The sequence below is a fragment of the Rana temporaria genome, chromosome 11, assembly GCF_905171775.1.
Source record: "Rana temporaria chromosome 11, aRanTem1.1, whole genome shotgun sequence".
NCBI classification, from domain to species: domain Eukaryota; kingdom Metazoa; phylum Chordata; class Amphibia; order Anura; family Ranidae; genus Rana; species Rana temporaria.
This window is the reverse complement of record NC_053499.1, coordinates 26,648,740-26,668,456: the sequence shown is the minus strand read 5'-3', so window position 1 is coordinate 26,668,456 and position 19,717 is coordinate 26,648,740. Positions and strand designations below refer to the sequence as shown.

The following is a 19,717-nucleotide window of genomic DNA, read 5'->3' as shown; positions in this document are numbered from 1 at the left end:
GTGTCGGCAGCACTCATGCACACTTGACACCATCTAAATCAAATACGTTTATCTTGGTCTCATCAGACCACAGGACATGGTTCCAGTAATCCATGTCCTTAGTCTGCCTGTCTTCAGCAAACTGTTTGTGGGCTTTCTTGTGCATCATCTTTAGAAGAGGCTTCCTTTTGGGATGACAGCCATGCAGATCAATTTGATGCAGTGTGCGGTGTATGGTCTGAGCACTGACAGGCTGACCCCCCACCCCTTCAACCTCTGCAGAAATGCTGGCAGCATTCATATATCTATTTCCCAAAGACAACCTCTGGATATGACTCTGAGCACGTGCACTCAACGTCTTTGGTCAACCATAGCAAGACCTGTTCTGAGTGGAACCTGTCCTGTTACACCGCTGTATGGTCTTGGCCATCGTGCTGCAGCTCAGTTTCAGGGTCTTGGCAATCTTCTTATAGCCTAGGCCATCTTTATGTAGAGCAACAATTTTTCTTTTCAGATCCTCAGAGAGTTCTTTGCCATGAGGTGCCATGTTGAACTTCCAGTGACCAGTATGAGAGAGTGAGAGCGATAACACCAAATCTAACAAACCTGATCGCCATTCACACTTGAGACCTTGTAACACTAATGAGTCACATAACATCGGGAAGGGAAAATGGCTAATTGGGTCCAATTAAGGGTGTACTCCCCTTTTGTTGCCAGCGGTTTAGACATTAATGGCTGTGCGTTGAGTTATTTTGAGGGGACAGCAAATTTACACTGTTATACAAGCTGTACACTCACTACACAACATTGTAGCAAAGTGTCATTTCTTCAGTGTTGTCACATGAAAAGATAGAAGAAAATATTTACAAAAATGTGAGGGGTGTACTCACTTTTGTGAGATACTGTATATTATAAGAATGAATGCGGAGCAGTGGGAACGCCCCAAGATGGAAGAGCAGAGACTCTGTTTGTCTTTATTGCATCCCAAATCACCTTCTGATGTCACCAAGCAATATAAAAATCCATCCCACCGGACTCCACTTAGGCTGGGTTCACATCTCTATGCGGAGCGGCTCACAGCAGAGGTCCGATGAGTCCCTGTTCTCCGATTTCGGTCCAAATTTGTGTCTGAATTCAGACCTGAAATGGACCAGAAGGACTTCTGTGTAATTCGCTCCGCAGCTCTCCCGGAGATGTGTGAATGGGCTCCATAGAGAGACGGTCTCAGGCTTCTGATATGCGAATTGGATGTGGCTGTTTTTACCACATCCAATTCGCATATCAGCAGCCTGAGACCGGCTCTCTATATGCTATATTCTGATATGCAAGTTGGATGCGGTTATACCCACATCCAATTCGCAATAGTGTGAACTCAGCCTTCAACCTGAAATATACATTTTGGCCGTGCCGACCCTTTATTCCTGACCATGTTTACTGTATAGTTTATATTTTTATGCATGCTAGATTGAATTCTTATTGGTGCTTAGTGTTTTCCTGGCAGTGTATGTTTATCAGCCATAGAACATGTAAAATGCACAAACAATATTTATGTTCCAATTTAATAAACGTCATGATTTGTTATAGAAAGCTTGTGGTCTATTCAGACAGCATCCTTATTACAAGCCCATCTGCATCAGTTGTAACCATCCGAGGAAATTGTTCTCCGTGAGCCGCCCTGGATCCGCATATATAAGTACCGTATATACCCGAGTATAAGCCGACCCCGAATATAAGCCGAGGCAGCTAATTTTACCACAAAAAACTGGGAAAACGTATTGACTCAAGTATAAGCCTAGGGTGTCCATCTGCATGCCTCCCTGTGCCTCACTTTGCCCATGCCTCACTGTGCCCATGCCTCACTGTGTCCGTACCTCACTGTGCCCATACCTCACTGTGCCCATGCCTCACTGTGCCCATGCCTCACTGTGCCCATGCCTCACTGTGCCCATGCCTCACTGTGCCCGTACCTCACTGTGCCCATGCCTCACTGTGTCCATGCCTCACTGTGCCCATGCCTCACTGTGTCCATGCCTCACTGTGTCCATGCCTCACTGTGTCCATACCTCACTGTGTCCATACCTCACTGTGCCCATGCCTCTCTGTGCCCATGCCTCACTGTGTCCATGACTAGACTTACGTTTAACATGGGAGCATATAGAAGGGGTGCCCGGATTTGAAAAATCGGTGCTCCCCGGCCCTAGGTCCCCCAGACAGCAAACTTTGCACACTTGTAGAGGAGAACTGGGGCTACATGTGCGGACCTACGGCCGGCCGGTACCGGGTCCTCAAAGTTACGGGAGAAATGATTGTTTAACCACTTACGGACCACCTAACGCCGATATACGTCGGAAGAATGGCACGGCTGGGCACAATCACGTACCTGTACGTGATTGTATAATGCCCAGCCGTGGGTCGCGGGCGCGCACCCGCGACCCGGTCCGAAGCTCCGTGGCCGCGAGACTCGCGGACCCGATCGCTGCTGGAGTCCCGCGATCGGTCCCCGGAGCTGAAGAACGGGGAGAGCTGTGTGTAAACACAGCTTCCCCATTCTTCACTGTGGCAGCTACATTGATCGTGTGTTCCCTTTTATAGGGAAACACAATCGATGACATCACACCTACAGCCACACCCCCCTACAGTTAGAAACACAAATGAGGTCACACATAACCCCTTTAGCGCCCCCCTGTGGTTAACTCCCAAACTGCAATTGTAATTTTCACAGTAAACAATGCATTTTTAATGCATTTTTTGCTGTGAAAATGACAATGGTCCCAAAAATGTGTCAAAATTGTCCGCCATAATGTCGCAGTCAAATACCACCAAAAGAAAGCTCTATTTGTGGGGAAAAAAGGACGCCAATTTTGTTTGGGAGCCACGTCGCACGACCGCCCAATTGTTAGTTAAAGCGAAGCAGTGCCCAATCGCCAAAAATGGCCGGGTCCTTTAGCTGCCTAAAGGTCCGGGTCTTAAGTGGTTAAAGGCGACGTACAGGTACGTGCCTGTGCCCAGCCGTGCCATTCTGCCGACGTATATGTGCAGGAGGCGGTCCTTAAGTGGTTTTCTCACACCTACCCTGTTTCCCCGAAAATAAGTCCTACCCCGAAAATAAGACCTAGCGTTATTTTTGGGGATGGCTGCAATATAAGCCCTACACCGAAAATAAACCCTAGTTAAAGTCGTCGTAAAAACGTAATCAGTTTTGTAAAAAGATTATATAATGTGCAGTGTGTCTCCTTTTTGTAAGTTTGTTTTGGAAAATACCTTACTTACAGTGCCGCTGGGCGCTCACGTGACCGGCTGGAGATCTTCTCCTCTCCAACGTCAGTGGTCCCTTCCTCTGCAGTGCTCAGAGTGGAGAAGAGCTACGGTCACTGTTCTGGCTATCATGCTTTAAAGGATCAGGATATTTTTTTTTTCTTTTTGGGGTTACAACCACTCTAAGATCGTCATGATGACTGTATTTGAATAAATGTAGATTATTGTACATACTGTAAAGAAATAAGACATCCCCTGAAAATAAGCCCTAGTGTGATTTTTGTAGCCAAAATTAATATAAGACCCGGTCTTATTTTCGGGGAAACACGGTACCTAAGCTTTTTTTTACAGTGCTGTAGGTAAGTGAACGCTACTGAGGATGGGGAGAAGAACGCGAATCTGTTGCTTTTATCCTGCATGGGCAAAGAACAGGTTCACTTTATTTGCAAGACTAAAAAGTTGCTCTCATTTTGTTACTCTATCATTTTATTTTGGTGTTAAACCTTTATATATGTTTTGTGTGTCTGGCATCCAGAGGGAGCTGGCCGTACAGATAGACAATCTTCATAAAAGTCAGAAACTGGCGATTTCATATAAGCAGGAATCCTTTATAAAAAGCAATCTTAGAATGTGCACTTCACAGGCTTTATTCTTGTCACATTCGCTACATTTTAGCAGATTTTGTCTGTTTCTTGCCATTTTCGCACAGTGCGACATTTCATGTTTAATTTTTAATAACACAGTAAAAGAACAAGCAAAATGTCAATGCAAAACAAAGCAAAAGTAAGGCCAATTATTGTGCTGACCTTTACACATCGGCCTCTAAGCAACAGCAGTAGTTATTTTGTATATGAGCAATAGTATACATGTACCATGGCGCCACCTGCTCGCCAAAATACAGACTGTAGATGTCTAGTTACTGAGTTAGAAGGCTCTTCATGATGCAGGAGCTGTAAAAAAGAAAAAAGAAAAAAAACATAATTTATTTCAAACAATACACTTTCTCATGCAACCTACTGAAAAACATTTCATCCATTTGTAGTCCGTAGCAACTAAGAAACATTTAGTGACTCCTCACTCACCCACCATCCTAAATTACTAGGGCTAAAAAAACAAAAACCTGCAGCTTTACGGGTAAATATACCTCCCCTGTCACATTTGCCATTCCCTTCTCCCTCCCCCTGCTCCCCTTTCCTTACCCATACTAAATGTTGCCTTTTTTTTTCTTTCTTTTGTTTGTTCACGATTATAAATCAAGACTATGGGCCAGATTCAGAAAGAATTACGTTGCGCAGTGGCGGCGTAACGTATCCCATTTACGTTACACCGCCGCAGGTTTACAGCGTAAGTGCCTGATTCACAAAGCACTTACCTGTAAACTTGTAACGTAAATCCGCTTGGCGCAAGCCCGCCTAATTCAAATGGGGCGGGCACCATTTAAATTAGGCGCGTTCCCGCGCCGAGCGTACTGCGCATGCTCCGTCCGTCAAATTACCTGACGTGCATTGCGCTAAATGACGTCGCAAGGATGTCATTGGTTTGACGTTAACGTAAATGGCGTCCAGCGCCATTCACGGACGACTTACGCAAACGACATGAAATTTTAAATTTCGACGCGGGAACGACGGCCATACTTAACATTGGTAGACCACCTAGGAGGCAGCCTTAACTTTACGACGCGTACCGCTACGGAAACTACATCAATTTAGATCGATGGGCATCGCGGACGTTCGTGAATCGCCGTAACTAGTCATTTGCATATTCTACGCCGACCGCAATAGCCTCGCCACCTAGCGGCCAGCCTAGAATTGCAGCCTAAGATCCGACGGTGTAACACAAGTTACACCTGTCGGATCTTAGGGCTATCTATGCGTAACCTGATTCTATGAATCAGTCGCATAGATACGACAATCGTATCTCAGAGATACGACGGCGTATCAGGAGATACGCCTCGTATCTCTTCTCTGAATCTGGCCCTATGAGCTCTATATTTTGCACACGCATCTCTTCTGGTACTGTGAAAATCTCAATAAATATTTTTTTTAAAATAAATAAAAAAAACTTGCAGCTGAGGAATCTAGCATTAAAAAAACTACAACAGAGCTGGGTTGTTCAAAGATATTCAACATTTCATGGGGAAGGTGGTCAAGAAACAAATGTTCGATTTAGGCAGAGATTTCGTATTCGTATATTATAAACGGAAAATCAGCAAGGAATATCTCAAAATAAATCCTAACTATAGCAGCTGAACACTTAGGATCAATATAGCACACTCCCAATAAACAATACAAAAAAAAGTAGTGCAGCGCTACTTATTTTTTGTATTCGTATATTAGCCCAACATGTTTCGCCTCATAGCTTCATCAGGGGATATACAAATCAATCAGGGAATGCATAACACTGCACAGTCTTTTGTACAGTACACTTTTGTACAGTCTTACGCATTCCCTGATTGATTTGTATATCCCATGATATATAATTGCCAGTAAGACTGTACAAAAGTGTACTGTACAAAAGTCTGTACAGTCTAACTGTTCCGACCGTGTGTAGCCCCATCGGATTGTTTCCATCGGGAATTCCGATGAATTCCGTCGGAGTTTAGATAGAGAACATGTTCTTGTAACTGAATGGCCCGTGATACCCAGAGACTTTTGAAGGATGCGGGGTACTCCTGTTCCAGCTTCACTAATGACTCTTGGGTCTAGGGTCATCCTATGTCCAATAGGGGCATAGGATGACTGAGAAATGATATCATGAATTATATGAGATGGGACAGTAATGATAATTCATGTATTGCAGGATATCTTGAAATATTACAAGTTGTTAATTCTGACAACAACAGGTCAATAGAGTGTCTCCTCCAATGTGGAACATAGACTGTTGAGGTGCTAATTAAGTCTGCTACTGTTAAGATGTTAATCGCCTCCAGCTACCTGGCTGTAATGATGTAAGCTTGCTGTGATTGCATTCTATTGTCTATTGTGTTAATTAAGCCTGGCTCCTAGATATTTCATGGTACTATGCTAACTAACCCTGTATTGTGTGAAAGTTCTATTGATGCTAATATGTGTTGTGAGTTACAGTAACACACTCTAAAAGTCATGATGTCTGCCATGTCAGCTATAGTAATTGACTCATGTAGATTCGGTGCCAGAAAGTTTGACTTACATCTAAAGGAATGTGTATTGAAGTTCCTTGTGTCATGTTGTGGGTGGAGTTGAGTCATTGTCCATATTTGGTTGCTAACTGTATAAGAAGAGCTGAGTTTACCATTAAAGTATTCATTCGTTTGGAACCAGAGAACAGAGCTTGTGTCTCGTTATTCTGGGGAATGGAATGGGTCCTGTCTGCTGGATTGTGGAGTGTCGGATAAGCTGTCTTGGGTTGGTGGAATGGAATATCGTAGACGGTGTTAACCCCTGACCGTTACAGTTCTCTTTTACTCTGATGTGATTTTGGTCGGACAAAGGTCCGACCGTGGGTACGGGGCTTTAGAAATGCTTCCTCCTGCATGTGGCAGAAAGATGACATCATTCTCCCAGACAGCTCCTCCCAGCATGACCTAGAGACACCTTGTTTGGGCACACTTAGGCTGGTCATAGACAGATCGATATTCCAGCCAAATTGTGATCCATCGATGGGCAGGCTGGTTGTACTAAAGTGGATCGATCGACTTTAATACAACCAGCCTGTCAGATTTTTCTTTTGCGACTTTTTGAGCTATAGCCGCTGGCAGTGATTATTGTATTCTGATGGCTGGGAAACCCACATCTGTCAGAATACAATAGCACAGTGGGAGGGTGTCATGGATATGCAATAAAGTCTGGCAGCTTACCTGATCTCTATTTGTTCATTAGAGGCCTGACCCTCCTTCTGACTGACCCTAGGGCATCCCAGGAAGCCTATATTAACCACTACACTGCTAGTCTGCTTTGCTGTTCAACAGTGTTGTTTGCTTAAGTTCCTGTCTGCAGTGTGCTACGATTACCTTCCTGTGTACAGTTTTTGGCTCCTCCCTGACTTCTCCTGTTTGCCTGTGCCCTTGACCTTTTGCCTGTCCCTCGGTTACCCTAGTCTGCCTGTTGCCCTGACCTCGGCTTACCCATCAATACCGTTGTCCTGCTTGCTGCTTCCCCTCTCTCCCTGCGGAGCGTGACCTAGGGGATCCCAGAGGTCGCGACCTGGGTCCAGCTGCGGCGAAGGCCATTCTCACCACTAGAGGCTCTGGTGAACACAAAGCTGGATCTTAGACTCCGCGCCCTGGGCGATCTTGGGCTCACGCTTCCTCTCTAATCGCAGCAGTCGGCTATAGGGTTCACTACCCTGTGGTGCATCCCTGACCCCAACGGGGTGCACTTGTCACCTGGCCACAGGTGACCTGACAGAGGGATTCCTCCATCAACACTAACTCTGTTCATGGGGGAAATTGAGCAATTTTCTTTCCTTCCACTCGTGGTCAAAGTTAAGAAAATTGCATAATCTATGGCTTGCTTTAAGCTGGTCATACGCTAGTAGAATTTTGTTTGCCAATTTTTCTTTTAGGATGCTTTGTTTGTCGTTTGTGAGGTCAAACTGACAAAGAGAGATCGCACAATGGAATATTTCTCTCGAAGGAATGAAATTCTTACAGTAAATGTGATTTTTGTTTCAGGAAATTTTAAGTTTAAAAGCAAACTGGATGTAAACCCCAATTTTGTATTTCTTTTTTTGATGTCACAATGTACAGTATAAGATTTCCTATCATCTGTGCCCAGTCTTGCCACACAGAGTTAATCCAGCTCTGAGCAATCCTCTTTTATTGTTCAGTGAAATAAAACGGACTTACAGAGAAAAACCAAAGTCCGTTCCGCCCCCCTTGCTGTGAGTGACAGGTTATTTACATATCTCATGCACTAGCCTGGAGACGGGCATTCATTTTTAATTCCCACCCCCACTCCTTTTCTGAAGTCATGTGGTTACTTTTCTGGATTTTGACTGGATGTTAGTGATCCTAGCAGAATTTAGTGTAAGGAATACACAGGAAAAAATGCATGTTGACAAGGGGGGTGTAGAGGTGGGGGCGGGGAGTCTACTGACATCACAACTCCACCCACCAAGCTCCAGACAACAGATCCACCCACAGAATCTGCAGTTTTTCAGTTCTTATAACAGACAGGGGGGAGACATTTGACAGGTAAGGATACATGCAGGAGGCATCTATATCCTTATAGATCAGCACTATGGCAAAAGATTAGAAAGGATGAGAGTGGGTTTACATCCACTTTAAGTCATTTTGAATGACATTTCTCACCTTTTAGCTCAGGGATCGGGTGCATTTTTTAATTTTTTTTGTGATTTGTCCACTTTATACCTGAACAATTTTCATCTATTGCCTACTAGTGGTCGGCATAGAATTAGGAAGAACAATTTTATTCTGATACTAATACACAGTGATATGAACAGAGAGATTTGTGGGGTTTTCTTTTATTTTTCATGGATGAGGTCAGAGTTGCAATATTCCATGATATAATCATCTGTCATTAAAGATTATTAAAGTCTTCAGTGATCAAAGGAAGAATATTAAATTGTGATCAGAGCCAAGACTGTCCCTTACAGTTACGAAATGAACCAACAAAAAAAAAATTACTGAAGCCTCATTCACAGACCCTGAGTCTCGTATATGGGGGGATGGGCCATTTGTTTTTACCTTCCTAGCCAGAAGCTGCTGTGTGCAGGTCGTTTACTTAACCACTTAAGGACCCCTTCACGCCGATATACGTCGGCAGAAGGGCACGGCTGGGCACATCCACGTACCTGTACATTGCCTTTTAGAGCCCAGCCACGGGGTCACGCTCGCGACCCGGTCCGAAGCTCCGTGACCACCCCAGCGAGACCCGCGATCAGTCACAGGAGCTGAAGAACGGGGAGAGGTGAGTGTAAACACACCTTCCCCGTTCTTCACAGTGGCAGTGACACTGATCGTCTGTTCTCTGATATTGGGAACACCGATCAGTAACGTCACGTCTACAGCCACACCCCCCTACAGTAAGAATCACTCCCTTAGGGCACACATTACCCCTTAGCGCCCCCTAGTGGTTAACTCCTCCACTGCCATTATCATTTTCACAGTAAACAATGCATTTTTATAGCACTTTTCGCTGTGAAAATGACAATGGTCCCAAAAATGTATCAAAAGTGTCCGATGTGTCCGCCATAATGTCGCAGTCATGAAAAAAATCGCTGATCGCCGCCATTACTAGTAAAAAATAAAATATTAATAAAAATGCCATTAAACTATCCCCTATTTTGTAAACACTATAAATTTTGCGCAAACCAATCGATAAACGCTTATTGCGATTTTTTTTATCAAAAATAGGTAGAAGAATACGTATCGGCCTAAACTGAGGAAAAAAATACGTCTTTCTATATCTTTTTTTGGGGATATTTATTATAGCAAAAAGTAAAAAATATTGATTTTTTTTTTAAAATTGATGCTTTTTTTTGTTTATAGCGCAAAAAATAAAAACCACTGAGGTGATCAAATACCACCAAAAGAAAGCTCTATTTGTGGGGAAAAAAAGACGCCAATTTTGTTTGGGAGCCACGTCGCACGCGCAATTGTCAGTTAAAGCGACGCAGTCCAGAATCGCAAAAAAGGTCAAGGTCCTTAACCTGCATATTGGTCCGGGTCTTAAGTGGTTAAGCCTATGAGGATGCAGCGGCTGTATGGACACAATCACTCGTCCTAATGTGACAGAAGTGTCGGTATTGGGTGAGCAGCTGTAGATGAAATATTAAAACGTAGATGAAATATGAAAAAAAAAAAAATTGCCAAAAAGGCTTTAAAAAATTTGATATTTTTTTTTTTTTATACTTACCAGAAATGGCTGTTGCTAGGCAGATCGTCCTAATCTGCCACTTCCTATTCCACAATGACAATCTCTCTTCTTCCCCTCATGTTGCCTCCTGGGAAATGGGGCGTGCTGTCTTCTGGGACCTGTGTGTGTCCCAGAAGGCAGCTGCCCATTCACAAAGCTCCGTGCGACTTGCGCATGCGCAGTAGGAAACGGGCAGTGAAGCCACAAGGCTTCACTGCCTGTTTCCCTTAGTGAGGACGGCGGCTCCGGCACACAATCTGGAGGACGAATTGGCCTTCGGGCAGCCCGACATCGCGGGCACCCTGGACAGGTAAGTGTCCTTATTAAAAGTCAGCAGCTACAGTGTTTGTAGATTGGAACAGTGCCATTGGCGCCAATAGGCTGCGACTTGTCTTGCGATTTGATCTCTCAAATCGCATGACAAATCGCTCGAATGTGAACCTAGGCTTAAAGATTCTAACTACCGGCAAGAATAAGTCCTTACATTTAATGAGCACCTGTCATTTCAGATCTATCATGGCAGCTCCTGTTAGCGGCATCCACTCGCCTGCTGCCGCCGCGTCCCTCACCTTGTTGTGTCACCAGCCTTCCTATTAAAGTGAATGGGACTGTCGGTGAGTCAACAGCGGATCAGAGGAGGAGCCGCTGCGGGACAGAGATGTCAGTTGCTCTTTAACCCATTTAATACCGGGCTTTAAAACCCCCCTCCATACCGAGCCTATTCTGGCACTTCTCTCCTACATGTACAAATCATCATTCTTTTGCTAGAAAATTACTCAGAACCCCCAAACATTATATATGTTTTTTTTAGCAGACACCCTAGGGGTCAAAATGGCGGTCATTGCAACTTTTTATCTTGCATGTTATTTGCGCAATACTTTTTCAAACGTTTCATGAATTAAAAAATAACAAAACAGTAAAGTTAGCCCAATTTTTTAGTAAAATATGAAAGATGATGTTACGCCGATTAAATAGATACCTAACATGTCATGCTTTAAAATTACGCACACTCATGGAATGGCGGCAAACTTTGTTACTTAAAAATTTCCATAGGTGACGCTTTAAAAATTTTACAGGTTACCAGCTTAGAGTTACAGAGGAGGTCTAGTACTAGAATTGTTGCACGCGCTCTTACGCATGCGGCGACACCTCACATGTGTGGATTGAACAACGTTTACATACGTGGGCGGGACTTACGTGTGCATTCGCTTCTGAGCGCGAGCTACCGGGGACAGGGGCGTTTTAATTTTTTTTTTTTTTACTTATTTATTACATTTTTTTTTTTCGATCGCTTTTATTCCTATTACATGACTCTACCAGGTGGAACATGACTCTACCAGGCTAAACATGACTCTATCAGGCGGAACATGACTCTACCAGGTGGAACATGACTCTATCAGGTGGAACATGACTCTATCAGGTGGAACATGACTCTACCAGGTGGAACATGACTCTACCAGGTGGAACATGACTCTATCAGGTGGAACATGACTCTATCAGGTGGAACATGACTCTATCAGGTGGAACATGACTCTACCAGGTGGAACATGACTCTATCAGGTGGAACATGACTCTACCAGGTGGAACATGACTCTACCAGGTGGAACATGACTCTACCAGGTGGAACATGACTCTACCAGGTGGAACATGACTCTACCAGGTGGAACATGACTCTACCAGGCGGGACATGACTCTACCAGGCGGAACATGACTCTACCAGGCGGAACATGACTCTACCAGGTGGAACATGACTCTACCAGGCTGAACATGACTCTACCAGGTGGGACATGACTCTACCAGGCTGAACATGACTCTACCAGGCGGAACATGACTCTACCAGGTGACTGGTCAACCTACATGTATGGGTAGTCAGGACACCGCAGGTGACATAATGGGCGATATGACAGTGAATGTTACACTTTACCTATGTACAAACTCAGTTACACTCAGTTTATTATTACACAAGCTCTGGATTCCCTTACACCTGTTTATGAAAAGGTTTTCATAATTTTCCTGCCAATTCCCTTCATTTTAAAGAAAATTACAAACTTGCCTCGGGCAACCTACAAGGTGACTTTTAAATAGTTCAAAACGTATACCTGAGCTGCCCACCTATAGCCTCAGGAAAGTCATATTTAACATTTAAGTCATTTTGTGAGTATTACCGGTTCTCCTACATCTCTGGGAAATAACCGGAGACACAAATCACTCATCAGCCAGACGTTACATTTCACCTCCATATGATGAAGTTATCAGAGGACAGCTGGAGTTTAATCTGCCTAGATTTTGCCCTCCATTCCAAAATGCTAATTGCTAAATAAAACTTTCTGTTTTTCATTACATATCTTATTTTAGACCCAGTGATAACATCATTGTGTCTCTGTGCTTATTCACGCAATGCAGACAATGGCTGGGGGAAGGACACAGCTCCCAACTGTCCCTGATTTCGAGGGACTGTCCCTGATTTGGAGCAATGTCCCTCTGTCCCTCATTCCACCTCATTTGTCCCTCACTTTGGTCTGATCTATATAGTTGTATATAAAATGCACTTTCTATCTATAAAAAAGTGTTTCCCAGTGCTAAACCTTTCATCTGATTTCTAAATTGCTGCATTTGTAAATTCCAAAAGCCAATATAAAGGAATAGTAGTGGTAAAAAAAGCACTTGTGGGTTTAACCAATCTTATTTTTTTGTACAATTCTCCTTTAAGGGGGCGTGGCAAGGGGGTGTGTCCTATGCCTGCATACTTTTGCTGATAGGTGTCCCTCATTCCCATCTCAGAAAGTTGGGAGGTATGTTTGAGGGTAACCATACTGCTGATGCGGCCCCCGATGAATTTGAGTTTGCCACCCCTGAACTACATGGACTGAAGGATGTGATATAGAAATCCTTTGTATGGGGCCACTTTTGGTACATTTCCTGGTGACCTGGCCTTCTGATTGGTCCCCCTTGTAGGGACATCAATGAGGGACTTTAGGTACGGCCCAGGAAATGTCAGGAAGGTAAAGTATGAGCAGTCTGTCATTCTACTTGTCTTTACTTACACAAGGAGAAGGCAGCGTAGAATCCTTTGGCCTGGACAGAAGAGTCGCTATGGAAGTGAACCATCAGAGAAGCGCCAGAGGATGTAAAGCTCAGCTTAGGAAGGACTCCGCATGTTCTTTTCTGCTTCTGTCCATCTTGGAAGAGGAGATAGTCATAGGAGCAGCCCTTGGACAATTCCAGGCTGAAAGGAGCAATGCGTACCGTCATCTGTGACAACACAAAACATTCCAGGCAGATAGAAAAGACATAAATGAATGCAGCTCTTTATTCATTAATGCATCACTAAATAGATTTTTCAGCTACAAGCAGTGTAAGTCCCTAAATGTGACCTGGTATCAGTCTCATGCAGTCTACATACAGCAGGGCTGGAGTGTGAGAGAAAGAAGCAGTACAAGGATGCTAAGAAGAGAGAGCAGAGTGACAGGGAGATATGCTGAGTGTACTACTTCTCCTTTGACTGTCCATCACAAGGGGACGGGGTCCAGGATGACCTGGGCTCAGAGAATGGCAACGGGAAGGCGAGTAGAAATATTGTCAGGTTTTATTGTTGTAATAATTCCTCTAAATTATTATCATGCAAGAGCAGGAGAACTCCTGAAAGGGTGACAGCAAAACCTTTACAGTGTAGTGCTCAACCCTGAAAGGGCCGCTGATTTGCCCCAAATTCGCTTCCCAGTTCGAAGCATTGCCCAATCAGGGCGCAGTAAAAGCTGGTTGTTAAGGAGCGGGGCCGGGAAACAGGCCGTGGCGTCCCCAACAACCGATGGCGTGGGTGCATGCTGGGTCCGTGGCGTCCCTAACAACCGATGGCGTGGGTGCATGCTGGGTCCGTGACGTCAGAAGTGAGTGTTGACACCAGGTGGCCCTGCCCCTTCCCTATATAAAAACGGGCAAATGGTGGAGCCTGCAGTAGGTGGCAAAACTTCATGGATGTGCGGAAATGTTTTATTTTTTTTATTTTTGGCACGCAGTGCGGCGGGCTGCGTGATTGACGATGGATTTACAATGGGGGACACTTTTTTTTTTTTTAGAATGGAATTGTCAAAAAACTGTCTCTGTGTTTTTATTACTTTTTGACACTTTTTTTGGTGAATGGGTAGTGGTACTTTGTACCCCATACACATTGTGGGGGGGGGGCGGGATCTGGGGGCCCCCTTGTTAAAGGGGGCTTTCAGATTCCGATAAGCCCCCTGCCTGCGTACCCCTACAACCACAGCTCAGGGTTGTGAGGAAGAGACCCTTGTGCCCATCAACATGGGGACAAGATGCTTTGGGGTGGGGGCAGACCCCCCCACCCCAAAGCATAACCCCATGTTGAGGAAATGTGGCCTGGTATGGTTCAGGATGGGGGGGGGGCTCACTTATCCCCCCCCCTTTCCTGACCTGCCAGACTGCTTGTTTAGGTAAGGATCTGGTATGGATTTTGGGGAGGACCCCAGAACATTTTTTTTTATTCTGGCGTTAAAATCCATACCAGACCGGAAGGAGTCCCACACAGTTTTTTTCTTCCTTTTTTTGTTTTTTTTCAATAGCTGGGTGCTGGCAATTGTAACCACGAGTCGATTTAAATGTTACAGATGCGCCACTTTACAGACAGACTAAGGGGACCCCTGTGAAGTATGTCGCTGTCACTAAGTGACTTAGTTCAAGCAGGTGCACATTGTATACCACCTGTCTAAACTGTTGACCAATTTTTGCTTTGCCAAGAATTGGCAAAAAAAAAGGTATCAAAAATCATAATTTTTTGGGAAGTTTGAAAATGTGGTCACCGTAGGTGTGAAGGAATCCATATGTCCAGGGCCGTCATCACGGGGGTACAGGCAGTACACATGTAAGGGGCCCGGAGGTCTCCAGGGCCCCGGATGGCAACCCCCTTTTTTTATATTTTTTATATATATATTAATTTAATTTTTTTTATTAAAGAGCCCAGGGGCCCGGAGGTCCTCGGATGGCAACACCCCCTTTTTTTTATAAAATGTAATTTTTAATTTTTTTTTATATATTTTTTTTATTTTATTTTTTTTTTATCAAAAGGCCCAGAGGTCCCCAGGGCCCCGGATGGCAACCCCCTCTTTTTTTATTTATTTTTTTATATAAAAAAAATATATATATATTTTTTTATTTTATTTATTTTTTATTGCCCACTTCAGCCCCGGACCATATTGCTGGTCAATGACCGGGCCCCTTTTTGCGATTCGGCACTGCGTCAAAATATTTCTGGCGCCCCCACATGGGCGTCAACATTTTACTAACTCCTCCCCTTTACAAATGTTTCTACGTGACTCAACCACAGAGATGCTCCCTCACGAAGTCTTCATTACCCTGGGATCCTTAAATGATCTCTTAACAATAAACAAAATGCAGGAAGAGGAGCAGAGTACTTTATTGGGACCTGGAGAGGGGCCTCTGTGATGGACACAGAGAGTCTGTTAGATGTTCGGCGCCCCCAACCTCTGCAGGTGCCTGGGTGCAATGCACCCTGTGCACCCTGCCTAGGATCGGCCCTCCGGGGGGCCATGCTGAAGGGGCCCCATAATGCCTGATGACGGCCCTGCATATGTCCATCATATTTACCTTGTGCCCAGGAGGAGCAGATAACACCCATACACAGTCCATGGAATTGGGGTACAGAGCCGGAAAACCGGGAGAAGAGAAGTTTCCTGCTGAGCTGTTGAAGGATTCTCCACAATTTACTGCAATGGAGGAAAGGCACACAATGTGACCAGATACACAGGACTAATAAAGCTGGCCATACACTAGTAGAAGGTCGGAATTCTTCATTTTAACATTTGTTCAATTTCGGAATTATTAGTAGAATACAATCAATCTTTGTTTCGACTGCAGTGGTGAGAAAATTTGGAGAAGCCGGATGGAAAACATTTTTAGAACTAATGAATTTCTAACGGGGAAGGTGGATTTAAATCAGGAAACTCTATTCATTCCAAAATTGAATGTAAAAGCAAACCGAATTATGAAGTCTTTTCAAATGACATTCGTCAAGTCGTTAAACAGACTGAGAATATTTGCATAGCTCCCAACTGTCCCTGATTTCGAGGGACTGTCTCTGATTTGGAGCAATGTCCCTCTTTCCCCTCATTTTGGTCTGATCCATATAGTTGTATATCAAATGCACTTTTTATCTTTCAAAAGTGTTTCCCAGTGCTAAACCTTTCTTCTGATTTCTAAATGGCTGCATTTGTAAATTTTATAAGCCAATATAAAGGAATAGTAGTGGTAAAAAAAAAAGCCCTTGTGGATTTAATTTAACTTTAACTTTTTTTTTTGTTAATTCTCCTTTAACCACTTAAGACCCGGACCTTTAGGCAGCTAAAGGACCTGGCCAGCTTTCTGCGATTCGGCACTGCATCTCTTTAACTGACAATTGCGCGGTCGTGCGCCGTGGCTCCCAAACAAAATTGGCGTCCTTTTTTTCCCCACAAATAGAGCTTTCTTTTGGTGAAATTTGATCACCTCTGTGGTTTTTATTTTTTGCGCTATAAACAAAAACAGAGCGACAATTTTGAAAAACGTTTTGCTATAATAAATATCCCCCAAAAATATATATAAAAAAAAATGTTTCCTCAGTTTAGGCTGATACGTATTCTTCTACCTATTTTTGGTATAAAAAAAAATCGCAATAAGCGTTTATCGGTTGGTTTGTGCAAAAATTTATAGCGTTTACAAAATAGGGGATAGTTTTATTGCATTTTTATTAATTATTATTTTTTTACTACTAATGGCGGCGATCAGTGATTTTTTTGTGACTGCGACATTATGGCGGACACTTCGGACAATTTTGACACATTTTTGGGACCATTTACACACAGCTCTCCCCGTTCCTCACCTCCGGGGACCGATCGCGGGACTCCAGCAGCGATCGGGTCCGCGGGTCACGGCTGGGCACTTAAAGAGGACGTACCTGTACGTGCTTGTGCCCAGCCGTGCCATTCTGACGACGTATGTGTGCAGAAGGCGGTCTTTAAGCGGTTAAGGGTGTGTGGCAGGGGGTGTGTCCTATGCCTACATACGTTTGTTTGTAGGTGTCCCTCATTCCCATCTCACAATGTTGAGAGGTATGTATTTGTACGATTGTTTGCTTGAAAATTGACTAATGTATGGCCAGATTTAGTGTTCATATCCACTTTAGGACTTGATTGGATAGAGCTATGGGATAGTATGACATCACCAGGGAGAGAGTTTGTACTTACTAGTATTGTAGATTGCCTTAAAGCTGACCTCTTCTCCTCTTCTGGTGGATTCAATTCTCATGAGCTTTCCAGAGGCAACGTGGCCAATCGGCCGCACCTTTCCACAGGTCCTGGGGATAAGAACCGCTGCCTCCCTGCTCATCCCATCATAGACAATCACAGAGGCCTGGCTGCAGGCCGGAGAAGACTGAACATCGAATTTCTCAAACTGCAGGAAGACCTGGAACAAAGAGGTGACCGTTCAATCCTTCAATCAGCCGATACAGTATACAAGATCATAAGATCACAAAATGAAATGAACATTCATGCTGTGAAACGGCCTGGACATTCAATCTGTGCAGACGGGAACAAAATCGATTGATATTAGACTATTTTCTTTCCAGTTCAAACGATTTTTATGCACACAGAATAGTTTCAGGACAATACCACATTATGGCCATTAGATGGAACCAATGATCATAGTATTTTTTTTTTTTATAATAATCGGCTCCATCTAGTGGCGAGAAAGCAGTATTTTCTGGATTCACTCTATTCTGTTTAAATAAATTGCATTTGGCCTGGACAGAGAATAGCCTTATAACATTTGATTCGGCCCCCACTCACAAAGACATGCAGTTTCGTAGGTCGGAATAGCTCTTCAGATTTTTTTTTACAAATACACTCAATCATTATTTATGGCTGTTTATGGTGCTCATATAATCAAAATTGTACACATGGGTTTATATACACCTTCATTTATTTCCATCCAAGTAGGCACTGCACTACATAGTTATTGATAAATCTAAAGAACCAAAGAGAATTTTTCTCCAAAAAAATTCAAACCTAAAAACAACAACAAAAAAACTAAAAAGATTTAGCTGGAATTTGCCTTTAAACTGAGCAGTATTGGAAGGCACAGGCATTGCAGTATTGGAAGGCACGGGCATTGGAATGCATTTTCTGCCTTCTTTTTGCAGGTAAGTGAGTTCTGGTACAGAGTGGTGTAAAAGAAGAGTGAGCAATACTCAGTGAATTGTTGGCCTTAATAAGGTACCGTATATACTCGAGAATAAGCCGACCCGAATATAAGCCGAGGCACCTAATTTTACTACAAAAAACTGGGAAAACATATTGACTCGAGTATAAGCCTAGGGTAGGAAATGCAGCAGCTACTGCAAGTGGAAAAGAGGGTAAATGCCCATTTACAGCTTCACTGTGCCCATCTGTATGCCTCACTGTGCCCATTGCATGCCTCACTGTGGCCATTGCATGCCTCACTGTGTCCATTGCATGCCTCACTGTGCCCATTGCATGCCTCACTGTGCCCATTGCATGCCTCACTGTGCCCATTGCATGCCTCACTGTGCCCATTTGCATGCCCCACTGTGCCCATTGCATCCCCCACTGTGCCCATTTGCAGCCTCACTGTGGCCATTTGCAGCCTCACTGTGGCCATTTGCAGACTCACTGTGCCCATTGCTTGTCTCACTGTGCCCATTGCATGCCTCACTGTTCCCATTGCATGCCTCACTGTGCCCATTGCATGCCTTACTGTGCCCATTGCATGCCTCACTGTGGCCATTTGCAGCCTGACTGTGCCCATTGCTTGTCTCACTGTGCCCATTGCATGCCTCACTGTGCCCATTGCCTGCCTCACTGTGGCCATTTGCAGCCCCACTGTGCCCATTGATTATCTCACTGTGCCCATTGCATGCCTCACTGTGCCCATTGCATGCCTCACTGTGCCCATTGCATGCCTCACTGTGCCCATTGCTTGTCTCACTGTGCCCATTGCATGCCTCACTGTGCTCATTGCATGCCTCACTGTGCCCATTGCATGTCTCACTGTGCCGATCTGCATACCTGTCATGCAGTCAGTCAGCAGCCTTCCAGTGTAACAAATCCCCCTCTCCTCGTCCGTGATAGACGGAACACTCAGTTTCCCATCACTGAGTGTTCAGTGGCAGGGCTTTGTTACACTGCACGGCCGTCGACTAGACTGATGTCACAGTGCCGGGAGGTCAATCTCACAAAGCTGCAGATGGACACAGACTCGAGTATAAGCCGAGGGGGGCATCTTCAGCATCTACTCGGCTTATACTCGAGTATACGGTAAGTGAAAAATACGGTTCATTCGTAACTCACATTGGGGTTGATTTACTAAAGGCAAATAGACTGTGCACTTTCCAAAGTTCAGTCACACTCTGCAAGTGCAGTTGCTCCAGAGCTTAGTAAATGCGGTAATGCTTCACTTTGCAAAGAATATCTAATCATGTGCAAGGAAAATAAAGAAAAATGCATTTTTGCTTGCACATGATTGGATGATGGAAGTCAGCAGAGCTTCCCCTCGTTTACTAAGCTATGGAGCAACTGCACTTTACAAACTGCATATAG

At 44.2% G+C, this 19,717-nt stretch overlaps 1 protein-coding gene across 1 annotated transcript in view; it reads right to left on the bottom strand.

Annotated features, from left to right (window-relative positions):
- Nucleotides 1–3,821: 3,821 nt before the first annotated feature.
- Nucleotides 3,822–19,717, bottom strand: part of LOC120917161 (low choriolytic enzyme-like) — a 51,322-nt gene continuing 35,426 nt past the window's right edge. The window contains exons 10-13 of the mRNA XM_040328249.1: nt 17,345–17,564; nt 15,711–15,829; nt 13,136–13,343; nt 3,822–4,184 (exon numbers count right to left, since the gene is read on the bottom strand). Of these exons, the coding sequence (XP_040184183.1) occupies nt 4,171–4,184; nt 13,136–13,343; nt 15,711–15,829; nt 17,345–17,564 (561 nt within the window). The 3' untranslated portion in view covers nt 3,822–4,170. The remainder of the gene's footprint in view (nt 4,185–13,135; nt 13,344–15,710; nt 15,830–17,344; nt 17,565–19,717) is intronic.